This window comes from Prunus dulcis, chromosome 6 (assembly GCF_902201215.1).
Source record: "Prunus dulcis chromosome 6, ALMONDv2, whole genome shotgun sequence".
NCBI lineage: Eukaryota > Viridiplantae > Streptophyta > Magnoliopsida > Rosales > Rosaceae > Prunus > Prunus dulcis.
Window position 1 is genome coordinate 25,640,930 of NC_047655.1, and position 21,458 is coordinate 25,662,387.

The 21,458-nt window shown below is 38.0% G+C and overlaps 4 protein-coding genes across 4 annotated transcripts; 1 reads left to right on the top strand and 3 right to left on the bottom strand.

The window, feature by feature from the left end:
* Positions 1 to 3,009: 3,009 nt before the first annotated feature.
* On the bottom strand, positions 3,010 to 7,325 carry LOC117633102 (probable serine/threonine-protein kinase WNK5). Its single transcript, XM_034366785.1, has 7 exons — positions 6,238 to 7,325; positions 5,292 to 5,557; positions 4,863 to 5,086; positions 4,625 to 4,782; positions 4,179 to 4,539; positions 3,670 to 4,041; positions 3,010 to 3,588 (listed from the first exon to the last, which is right to left on the bottom strand). The coding sequence occupies exons 1-7, from the start codon at positions 6,331 to 6,333 to the stop codon at positions 3,200 to 3,202; spliced, it is 1,866 nt and encodes a 621-aa protein (XP_034222676.1). The 5' UTR covers positions 6,334 to 7,325; the 3' UTR covers positions 3,010 to 3,199.
* A 1,286-nt stretch (positions 7,326 to 8,611) lies between these two features.
* On the bottom strand, positions 8,612 to 13,782 carry LOC117631157. Its single transcript, XM_034364147.1, has 9 exons — positions 13,091 to 13,782; positions 12,361 to 12,546; positions 12,038 to 12,130; positions 11,502 to 11,684; positions 11,319 to 11,421; positions 11,052 to 11,237; positions 9,783 to 10,960; positions 9,203 to 9,615; positions 8,612 to 9,109 (listed from the first exon to the last, which is right to left on the bottom strand). The coding sequence occupies exons 1-9, from the start codon at positions 13,373 to 13,375 to the stop codon at positions 9,049 to 9,051; spliced, it is 2,688 nt and encodes an 895-aa protein (XP_034220038.1). The 5' UTR covers positions 13,376 to 13,782; the 3' UTR covers positions 8,612 to 9,048.
* A 1,610-nt stretch (positions 13,783 to 15,392) lies between these two features.
* Positions 15,393 to 18,236, top strand: LOC117631342. Its single transcript, XM_034364441.1, has 9 exons — positions 15,393 to 15,629; positions 15,719 to 15,781; positions 15,908 to 15,963; positions 16,527 to 16,620; positions 16,831 to 16,891; positions 17,193 to 17,274; positions 17,379 to 17,434; positions 17,647 to 17,710; positions 17,848 to 18,236. The coding sequence occupies exons 1-9, from the start codon at positions 15,495 to 15,497 to the stop codon at positions 17,909 to 17,911; spliced, it is 675 nt and encodes a 224-aa protein (XP_034220332.1). The 5' UTR covers positions 15,393 to 15,494; the 3' UTR covers positions 17,912 to 18,236.
* Positions 18,237 to 20,413: 2,177 nt separating this feature from the next.
* On the bottom strand, positions 20,414 to 20,992 carry LOC117630552 (NDR1/HIN1-like protein 3). Its single transcript, XM_034363257.1, has one exon. The coding sequence runs from the start codon at positions 20,990 to 20,992 to the stop codon at positions 20,414 to 20,416; it is 579 nt and encodes a 192-aa protein (XP_034219148.1).
* Positions 20,993 to 21,458: the final 466 nt, after the last annotated feature.

Sequence of the window (21,458 nt, forward strand, 5' to 3'; positions counted from 1 at the left end):
AAAATTGAGTGCGATCCAACGATTTGACGACACTGCACCCAAGGATCGCGCGATATGGAAAATTCGTTCGGGGCTCAAACGGACTCCGAATCGAGATCCGCGAAATCCTATGCACTCGTGACGACACTAGGATCACAAAACTACACAGAGTCACTTCACCACCCTCGCCCACTCGCCGCCACACGCGCGGGCAGATTGGGTGCCCAAATCGATTTTTGGGTTGCCGAAAAATCCCCGAACCAAGACTCCAAACTCCTATCCTAGGTAAAACACCCCATTTGGAGTCACTTTTGTTCTTGGACATACCCCAAAAAGTGACCGAAAACGGCCGATCACGACGGCTGAGATTTCGACCGATTTTCAAGTCGAAAATAGAACATTCTAGAGCTAAAATCGATCGAAACCCATACATCAATCAGCTAGAACACGAAAAATAGATGAGAAACCACACCTTACTAGATCGATTTGGTGGAGAATTGAGGGAGAACGAGGAGCTCAAAATTCAAACTGAAAAATCGACAAAAATGGCGATTTCCGGCAAACTCCAGCCACGGCAAGGGCGGCAACGGCACGGGGAAGGACGGCGGGTGAGTGGCGGTTCGTTTGGCACTGGTCTCGGAGATCGGCTCCAAGTGTGGCGGCCGTGGCGACGGTGAGAAAGAGGAAAGGTCGCTGGCTGGGTCGAATCGGGAGGAGAGAGAGAGAGGAGAGAGAAATGAGGAGAGAGAAGGAGAAAAGGGATAAAAATCTGACTTTTTGATCAAATTACCATTTTGCCATTCGCGGTATTTTGATCGTAATTTCTTCGTTACAACTCCGATTCGGGTCTACTCCATGTCTATGGACTCGTTTCGCCGTGCTCTACGCAACAGCGCAAGCGGAATTGCCAAATTCTTTCTCGATCAAAAAGTTAACTTTTTCTCTATTAAAATATGCGAGGGCAAAATCGTCTTTTGGGAAGAATAAAGAAATCCTAATTTCTAGATATTTTGGTTTGGGTTATTACAATTAAAAAGGTCCACCAACCATTTGGAGCCACGTTTTAATACATGTCTTTTTAAAAAATTTCGAAGCTGAGTATAGCCGTGCGGCTATACTATTTTTAAATATAAAAAAGACTCCAGCCACGTGTCAGCACGTCTTTTTAAAAAAAAATTAAAAACATAGCGTATAGACGTGCGCTGTACTGGTTTTAAAAATAATAATAAAGAAGAACCTCTATCGTTTAAAGCAACGTGCCAAAAATAGGTATAGCCGGCCGGCTATACTATTTTTTTAAAATTAAAAAATTTAAGAATAGCCTCACAGCTATACTATTTAATTAAACAATTAATAACAAAAAAGGACCCTCCTAGTTGCATTGGTTTGTAGCTTATGGATATTAGTTTTCAATATATCCAAAGTAAATATTAATCTTCCTCTATTTGATGTTTTAATATAATTTTTATAGCATTTGTTATTCTTATTCAATAATATTTCAGAATTATTTCTATACTACGTGAATTTGTTTGTGTTACTAAAATTTTTGTAAAAAGTACGTGAAAATTTTAATTTAAATAATTATCTAATGGGTTTTTATTTGAATTTCTATGTGTTACTGAAAATTTTGTAAAAAATATGTGTATAAAAATTCGAAATACGTACGTACACATACAATACTACTATTGTATATTTGCTTTTTAAAGAAGACGCAGGCGTGTATAGAACACGAATGGTTTGTTGGAAAATATGTATATATATATGTATAATTTTTTTTCTTTTTATAAAAAACTGAATATAGCCGTGCGGCTGTACTATTTTTAAATATAAAAAAGGTCCCCCTACCGTTTGGAGCCACGTGTCAACACATGTGTTTTTAAAAAATTTCAAAGCTAAGAATAGCCGTGCGGCTATACTATTTTTTAATATAAAAAAGGCCCCCATCCATTTGGAGCCACGTGACAACACATGTCTTTTTTAAAAATTTCAAAGCTAAGTACAGCCTTGCGGCTATACTATTTTTTAATATAAAAAAGGTCCCCCAACCATTTGGAGCCACATGTCAACACATGTCTTTCTTAAAAAAATTTCAAAACTGGGTATAGCCCTGCGGTTATACTATTTTTTAGTATAAAAAAAGACCTCCAGCGATTATGCCCCGCGTGTCAACACATGTCTTTTTTTTTAAAATTTCAAAGCTGAGTATAGCCGTGCGGCTATACTATTTTTAAATATAAAAATGCGTCCAGCCATTAGGCGCCACGTGCCAACCCATGTCTTTTAAGAAATATTTCGCACCTGAGTATAGCCGTGCGGCTATACTATTTTTAAATAGAAAAAAGCATGGAGTATAGCCGAGCGGCTGTACTGTTTTAAAAAAATAAATAAAGAAGAACCTCTATCGTTTTAAGCCACGTGTCAAAGTAGGTATAGCCGCCCGGCTATACTATTTTTTAAATTAAAAAATTGAAGTATAGCCGTTTGGCTATACTATTTAATTAAAAAATTAATAACAAAAAAGGACCCTCCTAGTTGCATTGGTTTGTACCTTATGGATATTAATTTGCAATATATCCAAAGTAGATATTAATCTTCTTCCTCTATTTGATGTTTTAATATAATTTTTATACCATATGTTATTCTTAAGCATTGACCCAACTAACTAGGCATTTAACCTTAAGCCATACCCACAATCCACTCAATTAAGCCACTTGCATAGCCAATACAAGCTATTCTATGTCCAAGAGTAAGTCCTATAAAGACTTCCAAAGAACTCTATTGTTCCAATGTGGGAACTCAAACATGTTTGCAATGCCTTGCATAACCAACAAAACTAAATTATGCTTCACTTTTCAAACAACACTTTCCTCAATTTGTTCTAGAAGATGAGATTTCACGTCTACATGGTGCTGACTGCAACATAAGGTGAGACGTTCAATATGAGTTGCAAGGCAGGCTATCATATGATTATGACTTTTCTTTTAGTTTATATCTCTAATTTTTTTGAACTTAGTAAATAGGAGCACAATATTTACACAAAATAGAAGTTTACTCTGCGGCATTAATGTTGCAGGCTCATAAAAATCATAGTCTGCATATTCTCACTATGAACCTTAAAAATTTTCTTCAGGCTCAACATTTATACAAGCATTACTTACACACACTACTACAAAGCAAGTGTCAAGAAACTTGCTACTTGCCAACCAAGGAACCACCGCAGCTAGCTTCCTGGTGTTTGAAATCCAATGTTCTCCACAGCCCCAACAGTATTAAACAACCGCCTCTTGTTGATCTCCTCCACCAGTGACCGGTGCAACAATTGGCTTCGCACGTCGATGAGCGATTGAATCCTGGGTAGTTTCCTTTGATGATGACAAAGAGGATGATTTAATTCATGAGGTCTCTGATGATGCAGCTGTGAATTGCAGTGTTTGTAGCAATTTGCAGCCCTGCTTTCTGAAGGACAAAATCTAGATTTGTGGCTCTTTCCAAAGCAAGAGATTAAGTCATGGTGGTCAACTTCAGTGCCTGAGAAGTAGTTTATGTTGGAGTCGTTGCAGGAGCTGAAGGAGCTCTGAGAACTTGCATCATCATTGATAAACAGATCACCTGCATTGACAAAATATTAGACCAAATGCAGTCAAAGACAAGCAAAGACTAGTTGGAGGAAGTCCCTTTTAATGAACATACCTTGAAGCCAATCTTGGTCATTAGAAATGTTCTTCCCACAATGGAATTGGGTCTTACAGTGAGAGCTGAAAGCATGGAGAGAGTTTTGGGAGGAAGAACAGGAGGAGAAAGAGTAGAAAGGATGGTGACCATGATCATGATCATCATCTTCATCTTCATAGTTAAAGCTGTGCTGATGAGCATGATAATCCTGGGGTGTGCCCCATTTCTTATGACCTGGAATTAAAGAAGATATCTCTTTTTCTATCATCTCCGCGATCTCCGAAGGTTCCCAGTCACTGATTTCTAACTCTTTCACCATCTCCGTTGCTACAGCAATTGCAGTGTCGTTCACAATGTCAAAGGGAAAGTATATGTTCCTAGCATTTTGCCCTGTTAAGAAACCACCATCATCAACAATGTGCAAATAACAATTTAGACCATAAAGTATGGATTATGAATTTTTAAGGATCTCCTCAATTTGCATGATCAATTAGTCATATATGCAAAAGGGTTGAGAGAGGGAGTACCATCCCGGTCCGAAATCTGAACTTTGAGAAAAATTGTATCATCCTCTGGATTCATTTTCCCAGTAATGATCATGTTTGTGCTTCTTTTCAAATCAACCCCCAAGTCCAAAGGTAGCTCCTCTTCCTCTTCCTCCTCCTCCTCCTCCTCCAACTCCTCCACCACTGCTGAATCATCATTAGGCATCAAATTTTGAAATGGGATTCTTGGGGTGGACAGCAGCTCTCTATCATCAGAGGCTAGAAAAGGGTCAAGCAAGAGCTCATGTGCTGGCAACCTCTTTGAGGCATTTTCCAAACACTTCCCTACAAATCGTTGCGCCTCCAAATCTTCAATCTTGTAGAACGCGTTTGGTAGCTTCCCCTGCAAACAAAAGAAGTCACAATAATTAGACATGGTAAATGACCAAAAATGAAGTGTCACATACTGAAGTGACCACCAAACTTACTGAAGTCACTTTCTTGTAAATTTGGGCAGGATTTGAGCACTCGCTATATGGATATTCTGAAGTGAGCATTTCCAGCACACACATGCCAAAGGCGTATATGTCTACTAGCTCATTATATTCCTCCTCGTATAATTCGGGTGCCATAAATTCCGGTGTACCTGATGAAAAGAGAAGCATATTAAAATTGAAAATTAGGAAGATCAGATTCACTTAACTAGAGAGAGTTGGAGATCATTGCCTATGACACTGTGAGCATGATGGGAACCACGAAGAACAGCTGCCAAACCCAAATCACCAATCTTGACTTGCCCAAGATGGCCATTAACAAAGATGTTGTCACACTTAAGGTCTCTGTGAATCACAGGTGGATCAAGTTTGTGCAGATAGGCAAGTCCACGCAAGATCTGCCGAGCCCAATTTTTCACTGCTCCAATATTCATTCGCTGGTACTTCTGTCTGTACCTGTTTCAAGTTCCACAACATTCCTCATTAATCAAACAGTTTTTCAGTTAGTTTGGTTTCTTTTTTCAAGTACGAGGATTTGAATTTAAGACATTTGAGTTTACAACTCATAACATGTTCTAGCATTCAACTACCTTTAACACGTACATTCTTTTTGAGTGTTCCATGCTAATATATATTATAGTTGTAAGTTGTGGTTCATTACTCTCTGAGGGTGCCGGAGGTGAACATTTCGGTGATGAAGTTGAAGGTTCTCCGATTGGCGTCGATCCAAGACATGTAGTATTGGATGATGGAGTCATGGTTGAGGTTCTTGAGGAGGTGCACCTCCGAGTAGAGACGCTGAAGTTCGTCTGGCGAACCAAAGACATCTTTGAGCTTGACTTGGTTCCAAGCCACCTCCATTCCCAGGACCTCATCAAATGCCTTGTAAACTGTCTTCATGGCTCCTTTGCCAAGCATTTCCCTGAACTGCTTATGACACAGTAATTAAGACCACAAGGCCCTCTTAATTAGTCCTCATGATCTCACTAATTATCATTAAAACCAATTATAATTCTAAGCTTGGTATGCATGCATGGCTGTTAAGAAAAGTCTGGGAGGAGCCTATGGCTAGCTAGCTCGGCTCCATTGAGCCGCTCTGTATGAGTGGAAAGTGTCTGATCTTCATGCCGCACAAATTGGCATGCCGGACAGGTTTATTGTACACATTCATCCAATTGGGCTAATTAAATATTAAAAGTGAATCTTGGATGACACCTTTTTTTTTTTTTTTTCATTTTAAATCAAATTAATACCATTTCACAAATGAAGGTTGACCAGCACAACAGGAAAAATGCTCCAAATAGCTCAAGATTATATTTTTCTATTCAATATGATCCAAATTTACATTTTTGTCATATTAGTTGACGAAAAATGTGAATTTTGTCCTAACAAATTTGCCAAGCGTAGAAAAATCAGAAAAATTATTTTCATAGTTGATGGTATCAAGTTTGAATTAAAACTAGAAAGATCGAATTAAGGATGCTTCTTGAAAGATATTATCCAAAATTGGGTAATTTTCCCTGCATGTAATGATGCAATTTACATGCAACAAAAGTGACTTCATTTACAGATTTTATATAATAATAATACGAAGAGATCAAACTTACACGTCCATAGCGACCAGATGGATCCGTTTCAACGTATGCAGGCAACTGTGGCTTGCCTCCATCGGCACACGTCCTTCCCAACCGGGTGGTGTTCATGGCTGAGAATCCAAGCAACCTCGGAAACTCTCCGACCAAACAAGTCCCGGCTAGCTTTTTCACTTTGATTATATACTACGTATAAAACCTAATAATTATAAACTAATAATTCAACAATACTTATATGGGATGTGTATGAAAGATTCTGTGGCGCGTGCTAGAAGATCCGAGGCTTTCCCTCATGGTTTTCATAGGAGAAGACCCGGAACAGCAACCAGAAAAGCCTCGAGTAATCAACACTAAGCATAATCCAAGCCATTTCCACAACCCCACGTGAACACTCGTAGTTCTTAGCAACCATTTGTGTGAAAGATGAAGTTGAACCAAGGAAATTAAATACAGAGAGAGAAAAAGAAAGATGAGATATATCCAATTCTAATCAAGATTTAGTTTCAGAAAAGGACAGAATAAATGGAGGAAACTGTTAAGAGGTGGATGTGGTGGTAGGGAAGAGGGAATAATATTTTGTCAACTAATGGACTAGAACTTGAAAGAAAATAAGCTTGTGGAGGAGGATTAATTTCCACAAAAAGTTTAGAATATCAAATGATCATATGTAGGACTTTGGCATGAAACTGCGTTATTAATCCTAAACTTGAAGAATCTGTGGCTACACTTTGATGGTACCATTTGTGGATGTAAAAGCCACCCTAAAAAATATGAATCAGAATTAGGGAAAAAAGTTGGAATTGATGAGTTTGAGAGAGACTTTCGAGCTTGGAAAGATATGGGCACCCTGCAAATTCTGCAATCAAAAACAATATGCTTAGAGAAAAAAGGTGGTGGTGGTGAGAATATTGGGATGATTCATTATAAAAGAAAATAGGTAGGACTTTTAGTTTTTTTTCTCCTTCTTATTTTGTTTTTTGTTTGGGGTCCCCATATAACGGAGGTGACGATATTGGAAGAAGTCCAAACTCCAAAACACAGTAACATTATTGCTGACAGCGTTGGTTAAATTGTTTATGATCAATAAAAAGTCAGTGATTGTATTGGGAAGGGGAAGTCTAGGTTCTTCTGTGATGGAAAACTGCACACAGAAGATTCAGAACTCAGATGCCAGGACTTCAATTTGAGGCTTTATTATTTTCACTCAGTCACAATAAATACCTCATCTGGTGCTTACCCTTTCCTCTTTTATTTTTTTTTATTTTTAATTTCCTCGGGTGGAGCTTGCTGATCCTAAACATGTGGCTATGCAATGCTTACCTACTAATTAAGAATTAAACCAGTTTTTTTATAAAAAAAATAGCTGAGATACTAATTAGTGATCTGGTTGACAAAATAGCAAACTTTCGTTTTCAAGTTTTCCAATTTGATTGAACATTTACATCAGTTTGAAAGAGTCTCCTCACCTTTTTTTTTTTAATTCTTATCCGTTCTCTGTATGCATACAGGTGTGCCCTCAAATTTGAATTTGAGGAGTAAAATATTTGTTGACATCATAGGTTTTGTCCCATGTGTGAATTGTGACTAATTTCTAAGTATTGGTTTGATCTTACTTGTTAGTTGTTAATAACCCATTTTGTATTTTATTGTGGATTAGTGCAATAATTCATTTTTTAAGGAAATAAAATACTATGGAGCATGTGTGCTGAGACAATTGCCCAAATTTGTTGTGACACAATTAGGCATTAGATGAAGTTATAATAATACAGGTTGCATAAAACAATACAATTAAGATATCTTCTGGATGGAGATATAAGCTTAACCAAGTTGACTAGAGTGGATGTGCTCCCCACTCTGCACTCGAGTTCAAATTCCCCTCCCTGTAATTTAGATTAGATTAAAGTATAATATTGTTTGTATTTTTTTAAAATTAAAAAAAAAGAAAGATATCTTTTGGATATGCTACATCAAATGGCAAGTAAGTCTTTGGAGATGGTTTCCTTCCTCCTCTCAAGCTAATCATCTACAGTTGAAAGAAAATAGGGTGTATGATCTCATCTTATGTTTAATTGTATACTTGTCTTGTAGAAAAGAAAAACAGCATAGTAGAAAATAGAAATTTCAAATTATGTTGAAGTAGCCATGTCCAAGGACGAAAAATGAATGAAAAAGAAGAGAAATTGTGGAGGGATGGGTGGCCTTCACCAACACAATTTGCCCCTTGCATCACCCAAACATTTACATGGCCCGCGCATTAAGCATATTAGCTGGAAGGTCCTAAATTTGTCAAAAGAATCAATCATGATTTTGTGTGTAAAACTAGCTGGAAGGTCCTACTATGATTGTGCATATCTGCTACGAGCAGATTAAAAGGAAATAATGAGCCATCTAAAAGGCATAACCCAAAAATGAAGATTGTGAATATAAAGTTACATCAAACATCAGCAACAATACTTCCAACAGTGTTCGTACAATTACCCAGAGGGGCAACGGTGGGAACAAAACCTGGGGAAAAGGATTGTAGTCAAACAACCTATACATGAAACTACTCGGTGTGCAAAGCACAGCTATCAAGGTTTTAAAGGGTGTAACAATTATTAGTTGAAATGTACAAATGGCGTCCAACAAACATCATATCTAACTCCATATGTGACGTCTATCGAAAAACAAAGGAAGAAAAAAACAACTCCATATGTAAACGCTTCCAAAAAAGTTGCGGCCGAGCCATATAAGCGCCGAAAGTTCAGGCTCAAGCCAGTATGTTAGCAATTCCTGTAAATCTTTCATCCGACCAACCATATAAATAGATCATCACTCGTGCTGCAGTCAGATTGATAATGGCGGGAAATCATCTTCATCTTTCAAACGGTATGATTGTGCGGCAATCCTACATGTCCAAACAAGAAACGCTTAACCAGAGTCCTATCTGTGCTCATTAGTGATAGATAAATATTCAGAGAAACCACAATGAAAACCATACCTATTTTCATCAGCACCCAATTCAGCTTTTGTCCACTGCATCCCTGGTGATCCATGGCTAGCACTCGAGTTTTGACTGACTGATGAGCCAGCGTTGGTATGCCTGCCACTCCCAGGTGCCTCTGATGGGGCATGCCCAGTTGACCCAAATTCTACAACTTGCTCGGAGGGATGCATTGAACCATTGGTATGAGGGTGTACTTTCTTCCTAGGGGAACCAGAGGGGCTATCTGAAGACACAGATTTTCCCCCACCTTTATGATGAGACATTTGTACTTGTGGTAGATCACGACTGTTTCTCTCAGACATATGATTCTCTGGATTTGGTGTCATAGAATGGCTATTGTTACGAGGAGACCTGACCGGTGCTTGATTTCTTCCCCTTGTTATCATGGGCTTATCTCTGAAATGGTTCTGCAAAATTTAAAGCATAAAAACACTTCAGATAACAAGGCCCAGCGACTGAAACATTTACCTGGAAAGAGAAACTACAAACTACCACAAGATTGACAGAAATCTGCACCTAAAAATAAATTATGATTTTAAGAACCAGAAGTTTCAGAGGCTTAGAATGAGTATACCGTATTAGGAAAGTATGTTCCGGTTCCTCGTGGCTTTGGCATTTCCTCTACACCAAAGCCTGCACTATTAGGTAACATTGGTGGGTTCATAGGATAGAACGCTGGTCTAGGGACAATACCATTGGCATTCATCTGGGAAAATGCATTTGGTCTGCGCTGCACTGACTGTCGAATTACATCCCATGGTTTCTTGCTCTGAAACTGTGAATGCACTGGAGGTGCCACCATGGGAGGAATTGCAGCATTTAGCTCATATTCGTAGCACCAACGACCATAGTTTAGACTACATAAGTGACTATCATGATCCCCACTGAGATCTGTCAAAGAGTTGGAAGGTTTCGGACTTCCAGCAGTACTACTTGACATTGGATAACCAGAATAACTAGGATGGAAGTCTTCAGAGGAACCCACAATAGAACTCAACCGTGACAGATGGTGCTTAGATCCAACAAGAGACAAAACCTCCTGATTACAACCCAACTGATTCTCATCCTGGTTACCAACCCAATTATCAGCCGAACCAAAGCTTTCTGGCAGTTGCTGATCTTGATTTCCATTGCTAATGTCCCCATTTCCAGTTGATGAGTGAGAGAAATAGAGGTGAGGTGCATGATGGGCTTTACCTAAAGGAGATATACTCACTTCGCCATTGGAAGGAGAAGGATTTTGAGCATCACTTGAAATTGTAAGACCTTGAAATCTGGAGGTAGCAAGGTCTTTTGCATCCCCCATAAGACGGTATTCCGAAACAGCAATTCCATTTGAGGAACTGTCATCTTCCGAGAACATTGTTGGGGATGCCACCTTCATACCGCTTTCATGTGGTCCATTCACACATTGACCAGGTATCTGAACATTTGTAACTTCACCATTCCATGATCCCTCGCTATTTAACCCACATTCCCCAATCATGCCACTTGAATAGGCAGATTCTGATTCATAATTGATCTGATCTTGTGACTCTGTACCTGCAAATAACGACACAGAACCATAACCATCATATCTGGACAATGGGACAAGATCTTGGACATCAGGCCTTTGTCCACCTCCATGTCTATCCAATGTGTTTGCGAAAAACTTTCGGATCTCATCATCTATGTTATCTTCTGTCTGAGAAAGGATGCGCCCTAATTTACGAGCACCATATGTGAAAGCACTTCTTATTCGGTAAAAGTTTCCTGTAATTAGGAATACAGGGTTTCATCAACTAATGAAAATACAGAAAGAAAGAAAAAAAGGAGAAGAGGTCTATAGGGAAACGTAGTTCACCTTTACTCACACTTCGGCCAAGATTGTTATTGTCTTTAAGTGGATCAACTATGTTAAAATGCTTTGGTGGAAATGTTCTATAGTTTGTCTCATATCCTCTTGACGGAACTGAGAACATTTGCACACACTCCTTGAGAAAATCATTACTAAGTAATAGATCATTTCCACCATTCTCTGGTGTCTCAACTGCAAAAAGGACCGCAAATAATCTCAATTAAACACATACGCTCATACAGCATGTCGCCAATGCAAAAATATGTTGCTCACCCAAGAGTTCTGGAAGTGAAGATATGCGAACCGGACCACTCAAGCTGATGCAATAATTGTCCCAATCAAATTTACTAAAGTAGTCCAAGAATTTGTATAGGACCTATAGAACATTGAACAAGAAGTTAAATTTATGTCATAGAGATATGGAGCATGCTAGTGCTAATTCATTAGAGCACCCACCGCTAGAGGACCATTCAAAGATGCATGGAAGAGATGGAAGATATACAGGACCAAAGTCTCCAAAGCATATGTCGAAATCAAACCATGATGGGCACCAAGAATCCGGCTCTCATAATAGCACCACGCCTTGATCAGTATGATACTGCGCTTAAAGAGATGGTCTTTGCCAATGAGGCGATCAACCTATACAGCATCGTGGATATTATTAGGGAAGAAAAAAGCACAAGTAAATTCCATAAGACCAAAAAAAAAAATTATAAAATGGCTTGAAAAAGGATAGAAGAGGGTGGCCAACACTCAAAAGAGTACCGATTGAAGATCCTTCAAGGTTATCAGTTATAAGGCATAAATCAGCATATACTTTCTACAGAAGTCTAGAAAGAGACATTGCACTAGGCAAAGCAGAGCTTCCAGTGAAAGCATCCCTTTGTATAAATCTGGTAACCCATTCAATTCGTATTAAACAAATCAAACTTCATTTTCAGTTCAGCTTTGTATGAAAGATTACCTGCTCAAGAAAGCATAGTGTGCATTACCTGCTCAAGAAAGCATAGTGTGCATAGCCCTCCTAACTGATTGAAGGAAATATCAACCACAATATTTTGCACAAGGCACTTTACAAGCTTAACCTGCCACAAGAAACCCTCATATTCTTTACCAAGGAAAATCAAAATTTGAGTTAGGAAAAGAAAGTTACACAACATACTAGCACTCGAAACATAAACTTACTGGACATACATGATGGCATTAATCCTAAGTTGTAACTTATACCTATCATCAATTTCTTTCCATACGAATACAACATCTGTTTGACTCAACCAATGATCTTTAATAAAGTACAGGGGTAAAAGCTAAAAACCTCTGCCCGAATTAATTGGACATCTTTCACCATAAACTCAGCAGTTCCATTTTGAACTTCCCTTTCTAGGACAGAGCAGACGTCATTGGCCAGCGCCTCCTCAACATTTATACCACCAAAAGCGGTCAAATCAATATCTCCATCAGGCAGATAGGTCTTTAGAGGTACAGACCCAAATGGGAACACCTGCCACAATTTGAGTACAAAATCAAAATATGCCGCACATGGTTAAACCCTCTAACCCTCCCTGTAATATCACACATTTGTTGTCGAAAAGCAAAATGTGGAGTTGGGAGGACAAATCAAATGATTTGACGAGAAATTACATATGAAAGTACCCAACTTGCTCAAAGTAAAATTATAAACAGAGTTGCATAGCTTAGCTAACACATAAAATATTAGATATATAAATTCATGCAGGACCAGCAAAATTGGGATTGAAGTAAAATACCCAGCTAATCATAGAAAGCATGTTAGACCAATTGAACCAATGAACTACACTAGTCATAAACTAAACTCAAGGTCCAACCTTTGTGTAGCTAAAGCTAGACTTGACGGAAATAACCAAATTTTAGGGGCTTTAATCACCAAGTTTTCTGTAATTCTCAAACAAGAAAACGTCCTTTGCAGTCCCAACACATCGTAGAACACTAAATTCAACTTCAATACTATGATTCATTCACATGCGTATATATATACGTAATGCGTATGTATATGTAAAAAGACGGACCTCGCAACCAAGACAACCTCTAATGAGCCTCTGAACGTAATCAATGACCGCCTTCCTTCTCCTCTCGGACACGTCAGTAGGCTGAACCTGAGCTATGACCCCCTGCGTCGCTTCCTCGGCTTTCTTCCAGTACTCGGCGCTAATACCGGCCGCGGCCGCCGCCGACGCCGGATTGGATGAAAACAGCAACGAAGTTGATGATGACAACGACGATGCCGAGGACGGCCTCTCCTCCACAACGGCGCCGTTTAGTTCAGACGACCAATCTTCCCGAAGATCACCCATGAAATAACCGAATTACCGTGAATCACAAACAAACCGAATTAAACTTCCTCACGCCGCTTGACCGTAAAACCATGATGACGACGGTGAAGACGAAGACTCGAATTGGAAATCGACGGCGCTTATTCGATATGGAACTTTTATCTCTGGCGATCAGATTGTGCAGATTGATACGGACGGTTGAGCAAAACGGCAGGGTAATTGGAATGAAACGACTTAAATTTGCGATTGGGGAGATGGTTGGTTTTTTTTTCAGATGAAAAGATCCCAAGTGGTGAGTAAGTGGGTTGTCGATTTTATGTTTTTTGAGGTTTTTTTTTTTAAATTGGGGGGATTTTGTTTTCAGCCAAACTATAAAACATAAAAACGCATCTGTCGTTGTTTTGTTTTCTTTGTCCGTCTCTCTCTTTTTTTCCGTTCCCACCTCTTTCCGTTCTCTTGCGTCAATGTGTTTCCCTATTTCCAATTTTACCATTTCAGGCGCGAAACGTCAACGTTTTACCCTCCAAGTTTTAACAATGGGCCAGGGCTGTATTTGAGCACCACCTACTCTACACCTCCTTCCCTTTACAGTCCGATAGCTATGGTTATCTTTTCTTTTTTAACAAAGCGATATTTCAAACTAGTTTAGTGTACGAGAATGGGGATTGAATTTGATTGAAAGGGCGATCACATTGTCTTGGTCAACCGGCCTTTTCAATTTTTAAGATATGATTTTATCTTCAATTTTGCATAATAAGAGGTTTTTATATTATTACCATAAATACTCAAATTCATGTCATCATCTTATCTTTCTCGGTCATTTTCTTTTCTTATTATAATTTCCTTATGCAGACGTTTCTGAATTATTTTGGTCAAAGGGATAAAATGATAAGAAATGCTAAATACCAAATATGAAATCCCACGTTTATGTACATTTACGTAAATAATTTTGCTTAATAGGATACGTATAATTACACAAAAAGGAAATTTTCTTTTGTTTGTATTAGGTGAATGGATCATTATGAATTATAAACTAACAAGAAACCCTCATTTTATATCTTGTTTTATTTGTCGAAAAGATGAAATTTCATTAAACGGAAACATTGATTACAACATAATCGTTATCAATAATACAACAAGGTTATTCAATTGATCGTTTTGTTCTCTATTAGGGGCATTATATAATTAAACCACATGATAGAATGTCATTAATTTATTTCCTGAGGTGATTAGTGTAAATTCCCAATTAGCTAGCTAATGACCCTAAAGCATGATGAGATGTAGGGGTTGAAGGAGGAGGCAAGAGGCGCAACTCAACTATAGTGTAGAATGTCCCACAAAAGAAGTCGACATAGGGATAGAAGAGGGATTCTTGAGAAGAATAGGGAATATACAATGGAGATCCAAACTATGCATTTATTATTCTTTTTAAAGCCATTTGGTCCAATTCCCAAATGGGAAAGTTATCCAAAGTAAAGTTAGAGGGAATATCAAAGTGTGGAGGTTACTTTCAAAGACTCCACCCCCACCCACTTGATGACTTCTATGCCATAAATAAAACAAATTTTGATTATATTCTATGAACACCACCATAAAATGACCAAAATGAACAAAGCATTAACAATGAATACTTGTTAAAATAAAAAGCTCATAAATATGACAAATACGAAGAAGAAGAAAAAAGGGCATATATATATATATATATGGGTAGAACTAGATTGGATTATTTTAATTAAAATGAATAAGAGTTTTAACTGTTGGTATGGTACAAGTAAATTTATCAAATTGTATAGTAATTCAACATATTGTATCTTACACGTTCCACCTAGATGGGTGAATGAGACTCGTAAGAACTGGCTTGGACTCAACTCAAACTAGGTCACCAAACGAGGTCATAGTTTATGTTTGGGCCAAAAGTCGGCTCACATATTTCAGGCTTATTTTATACAACCCGGCCTTCATATAACTTTCCTTTCTGTTTTGGGCCCTTAACCCAAATGCTCCAAAGTCCAGTCCGAATGATATATTGTTCACATTTCTGCCCGGAGACTACTTGCTCATCTGCAACCTCGAGTCTTCAACTCAGACAAACTTTAAGAAGATCGAGTGAAAGCTCTGAGTGAGTGATAGAAAATACAGGATGGAGAGAACTGGAGGGAGATCAATTGTCTCGCTGTTTCTGATCCTTCTTTTGTCTTTGTCCATGTCCTGTATATCTGATGCTTACAGGCCAGGTGACATCGTCCCCATGAGCAAGACGGGTCTTTACCACTCTGTCCGTACTTTCTCAGTCTCTCTCTGTGAAGTATTTTACTCAATTATGGCTCAAAATCTAATGGGTTTTGTTGAATTTGATGGTTTCAGATGAAAACTGAATGGCACGACATGATCGGTCGACATTGCCCAATCTTTGCTGTGAATCGTGAGGTAACCTCAACCTGCCTGCCCTTCATTTTTTTTTTTTTTTTGTATTTCTCAATTAGGGTTTTCTTTGTCTGTTTGGTTTGCAATGGTTAGCGTTTTTATTTGTTTTTCTGGTGTATAAATTTGTAGGTGTTGATTCCTATAGTGAAGCCGATGGGTTACACGGGTGCTGATGCCTACAAACTGTGAGTACAAGTAAAGGCTGAAACTACCGGCCTTATGCTTCGAATTTATTTTCTTTTATTCTATTATCAGTATTGGATTGCTAATAATGAGAATCAGCTAAGCTACCTATAGGTAAAGGTCAAGTGTTTCACAATTGAGATAGTTTATGTAATTTAAGAATTTCAAGTTTTGAGGTTGGCAGCTGAATTTGCTTTTGCATTTGGTTTATTGAATGTGAAAAATCGCAAGTCCATAATTTTACAATTAATAGCAATTGTTCGTTAAATTTCCTTTGACAGGCTAGTCATGTGATAGCAAACATGTTTTTTCAAAGATATCCTTGACAATTTACATGCCAACTCTTAGGGTCTCTTAAGAATCAATTAATACTTGTTCTTTATTTTATTGAGATACAAGAGATGCTTCCTGGAGCCATAGCCTTAGATTGTCTGTCTGCTCCTGAATTAGGTTATCTGGGTAGTGGTTGGATATCTAACTTATGGTCTTTGGAAATTTGTTGTTACAAACATGTCTTTTGCCTTTGCTCAAAATCATGCTTACAGAAATAGTTATTCTCATGCAGATCGTTTCAAGTTGGGAGAGAAAAGTTTTTAATCCCATGGCTTTTTGTGATAAATCGTAAGAGTTCTGAGGTTCCAATGATTGACGTCCATTTGGTAAGTCATGGTTTATGAGCATTTCAACATATTTACCATGCCATCATCTTTTGAGAAAATGGAAAATATGGGCTCCCTGGACAATATTGTTTCATTGAGATACAAACATTGATTCTGTAAATTTAGGAATCTATATGGAAAAGAAAGAAGTTATTATCTGTATCTTTTATTGGCTAATCTGTTATTGTGATCAATTTGTGTGCAATGCAGAGGTACTCAGGAAGTGATTTGCATGGTGTCACTGCTAAAGTTGTGGATATGCCTCACCACTGTATGTAATTCCATTTTGCTCATTTCTTAATCTAGTTCAATGGTTTGCTTTCCATAGCGATTCCAGCAGGCCCTTTTGAAGGGCTTGTGTTGTGTTGTAATTTAGGCTCTTTATTTTGTTTTTGGTGAGTTAAAATTTCTGTGGGTCAGTCCTTAATGGACAGAGGAATAAGACTCCTCGATTTCATTGGTGCAGATATAAGTTTTAACTATCATCTTTGGAAAAGAAAAAAGCACATATAGTTGTAAGAGTTATTTTCGCCCTTGCTTGAGGAGTTTTTATAACATTTTGTCCTGGGCAGATGTAGAAATCCATCCAGACATTCGTAAACAATTTTGGGATCCTCAGCACTGGCCAAAGCATGTGCTGGTCAGATATACATGGTCAGCATCACTTCACTTTTCTTTTAGTTATGATTTGCATAAATCTTAGGATTCCAAATTTTGCACTCTGTGAAATGTGACATTATTTTGTTGTCTGCATGCAGGCAGGAGCAATCAGAGATAGACGTGACTTCCGGATTTTATGTACTGTTTGGATCAGGTAAAAATCTGTGCTTGATCAAACAAACAGTTTATCATTCCCTATCTTCCTGCAAGCCTTGCCTTCAAACAAACAGTTTAGAGAACATACAGTTTCTTTGGCTCTCAAGATGGACAACCTAATGATATATGTATAAATTTGATGAGAGGCGGCCTACAAATGTGGAGCCTTTCTGACACCATTGCTACTAAATTTCTTCATGCATTCAACAGGTCTGATGCTTTCTTTTATTCTCTCAATATACATCTTGCAGTCATCGCGAGACAAATTGGCCAGGTACTTCTTGGAAATATTTGGGTATTTTGTTGGCTAGAAACTATGTTTATGGACAAGCTACCAAAATTTCATTCACTGTTGGTGTGGTGATTAATGCTTTGCTCTACCTGTTTTTCTGGTAATGTGATTCTTTCCAGGTTTGTGAGGGAGAGAGTTGCAGAAAGCAGCATGCCTGCTGGAGGTGTGGCAAAGGTTGAATGATAGAACAACCTTGAAGCATCAATATGGGGTCTTCATGTGCAACTCAGTCCTGAAGAGAATTATATTGGTTGGGGAAGATATGATGCCGTGAACGCATTTCGTTACCTTAATTTGGTAAAGAAAAGCAATCCCCCATCTCTGTCGCAGCCCAAAAGCTTGGACCGAGTTCAAACTAATCAGAGTAACAATTTTTTGTTTTTTCATATATGCCAGATTGATCTGCACGGTCTAAACGTTTCTGTAAACTCTCACAGATGTACCTAAAAAAACATTTAAACCATGCTAATATCAGATTTGTAGAGTAGAGCAATATGTTTCTTTTGCTGATTGGTCTGGATGGTCAAAGCATACAAATCCTGCTCTGGTTTGCCTTATTAGTTTTCATTTTCATATTTTAAGGAAAACAGAAAATAGAAAAGAAAGAAAAAAAATTAGAGGCCAGAGTGCTGCTCGTTCGTTTGCTTATGCTGCACTTTTAACGATTAAAGCAACACTTTTGAAATCCTCTGTTCTTATAATAAGCGTGGGCTTCACAACGTGAAGAAAAGAAACCAAGAGAACTGAAGATATTAAAACTTGTAAATTCAACCAGCCATGCATTAAAAATAAAACACAGGGAAGCAAGCACATAGAAATTTGAAAGTACGAAAAAAACAAAAAAAGAAGATGAAAATGATCATATACGTAGTACAATTAAATAAAATGAAGACATAGAGAAACTTATTCTTTATTGATTAGAGAAGTACCAAACCCTAAACATAAAACTTCCAATCTACTGCCGGCCGACGACGATTATTCTAGCCCTAAGAACACGAAAAGAGAAAAACTAAAACTAAACACGAACGAAACTAGCTCTAATGACCACTTCGATGTAGTATAAATAGCAGCACTCTTTACTTTATCATAATTATTTGGTCTAGATCACAGCCAGTAGCGTTAAAATTTTGAGCAACCGACTGAATGGAACTGAGGAAAGGGACCTTCAAATAGCATGAAACAAGGTGCATGTAACGCCTCGTCCTTGCACCAATCCTAGTATAACAGTTGACATACAACCTGAAAATGAGGTCAAAACTCGTACTATTCTTTAACTTGGAAACCTCATCTGCCCCAAGAGCCACCTGCGTCTCCCCCTTGAAAAACCATGTATTAAATAGCTTCACTCTCTTGGGGCCTACATTGAAATCGTTACTAAAATAAGTTTCGTTTGTTCTTTGGAGCATCAAATTATTAGTCTGGTTGATCGCGGAATAAAGGACGCCGTCAGCATGGTTAATTACGTAGGCGCATTTTCTGTTAGGGTTTTCGACCGTTCCGTTGACGGCTACGTAGTACTGGAGGACGGTGTCGTTTCTGGTGAGGTTGTGCGTGACCAACCAGATATATTTCACTTGATACTTGAGGAGTTCACTCCGGCCATCGAAATGTAAGAAATACATGATCATACCATGGGCAGCTCCGGCAACAAGTAGAGCAGAAGTCACGATCAAAATTAGGACGATGCACCTTACCATGGTCGTGAATTTCTAAAGAGAAAATAAAGAAAGAGGACCAAGTAATTTGTAAATGAATAGCCAGAGGGTTTTTAAAAGATGTGAGATGGCAATTCAAAAATGAATACAGGGTTTGAAAATGGGAGCAGTAATTTCGGGATTTCGTTTTGTGATCTTACAAGTTTAGGTCGAAACTAGGGAAACTAGTGCTTGGCTTATAAGTTTTATTAAAGTTAATTAAAATTGAGTGCTGGGAATTAATTACTTCGCAAGTTCCTTCTTTTAAGAATATCAAAGCGGATGTGATTGAAGATTTGAGATCAATTACTAATTACTATATAGACTAGTAAATTAATTGTATCAAAATTTAAGCCCTACAATCGTGGCAATTATATTCAATCAGCCAACCTTATATTGGCCATTAATAAATCAATAATAAACATTGTAGCATCTATATAGTGTTTGTGAGTTTAATATGTTATCGTCCCTCTAAATAAGAATGGTCTTTAAAAAAAGATTTCTCAGTATTCTCATTTCTCGTTACGGTGACTCTATCATTCTCCTTGTGTAGAGGATTATTTCATCTTAATTTTGTCTAGTGTGAGAGTTCGTATTACTAAAATATTCAAAGTATAAGAATCTAAATGGCTTGGGTGAGACCAAAATTTAAAACTTGTCAAATTAATGTAACTTGCTCCAAATAAAAAATAAAAAATCATAAGGTCTTGAAATTAACCCAAGGGTTGGTTGGTGGAATCGATTTCCTATTATTTTAACAAAAGAAAGAAAAGATCGTTCTTATACTTATGATAGATATAGAATTATATGAATATACAGAAATAAATAAAATAATACTTTCTTTATTGATTTGATAAGCAAACTCCAAACATAATCCGAGTCTACATAGCCAATGCCATTACCATTATTACAACGTACGAAAGAACAATAACACGAAATTAAAGCCAACAATTAAACATAAAATTATTAACTAATAAAACATGAAACCCTATTAATGTTTGTGGACAGTGCACAGGGTAACGTTAAAACGTTGAGAAAATTTTCCGTCGGAGATCAAAGGGACCCTCAAATAGCAGATGGCTTTGTAATTAAAATGCGCATGTCTTCTACCAAGCTTGGTCGAACTTCTACCACTGGCGACCCACAACATATCGAAAACCGTAGCGCTCCTCAGCTTCGAAACCTCATCGGCCGTAAGATCCAGCCGCAACGCCTGGTTCTCCGATGTAGCCAAATAAGCCACTCTGTTGTGGGGTAGATCGAACCGCTCAAAAGTGCTGGCTGACAAAATGTTATTCTTAGACCCGAAATATGCAACGGTCATAACCTGCTCAAAGTGGTAGGCACCTTTCTTGTTAGGGTTTGTAGCGGATGCATTGATGGCTAGGTTGTATTGGAGAGTGATGTTGTTGTTGGCCAACTCAAACTGGGTGAAGGAGGCATCGAACACCTCGTACCTGATGTGTTTAGTACGACCATTGAAAACAAGATAGGATATAAAACCACTGATGGCTCCAAGAACAACTAGTGTACCAATGGTGCTTAAAATAATGCCGACGCATTTAGACATGGCTAATTTCTAGAGCTAATTCTAGAGAATTAGAATGAGAGAGAGAGAGAGAGAGAGAGAGCAGAAAGTGATTGATTTGTGAATGAATAGAATGCTTGAACGACAAGAAAGAATGCAATGTGGTGTAAACATTGAGGGTTTTATATAGGGTTTAGAATGAAACAAAGTGTGTTAGGGGTAGCCGCGTGAAAATTAATTACTAATTAGGCTGTGATTTTGGGATTTTGTATTATCCTCTTACATGTGATTGTGTGAGTTTTGGGAAACTAGTGCTTGTTGATGGGAATTGCTTGGCAAGTTCATTTCTTTGAGAGTGTCACGCGGGCAATATCAGTCAGATCAATTACTTGTATTTACTATAGCCCAGTAAATTAATTAATTTAATCCCTATAATTATGGCAATTTGTGTGAATTTAGTTTTGTGGGCTTGGAGCCTTGGACTTTGTTTGCTTGTTTTTGCTTGGTT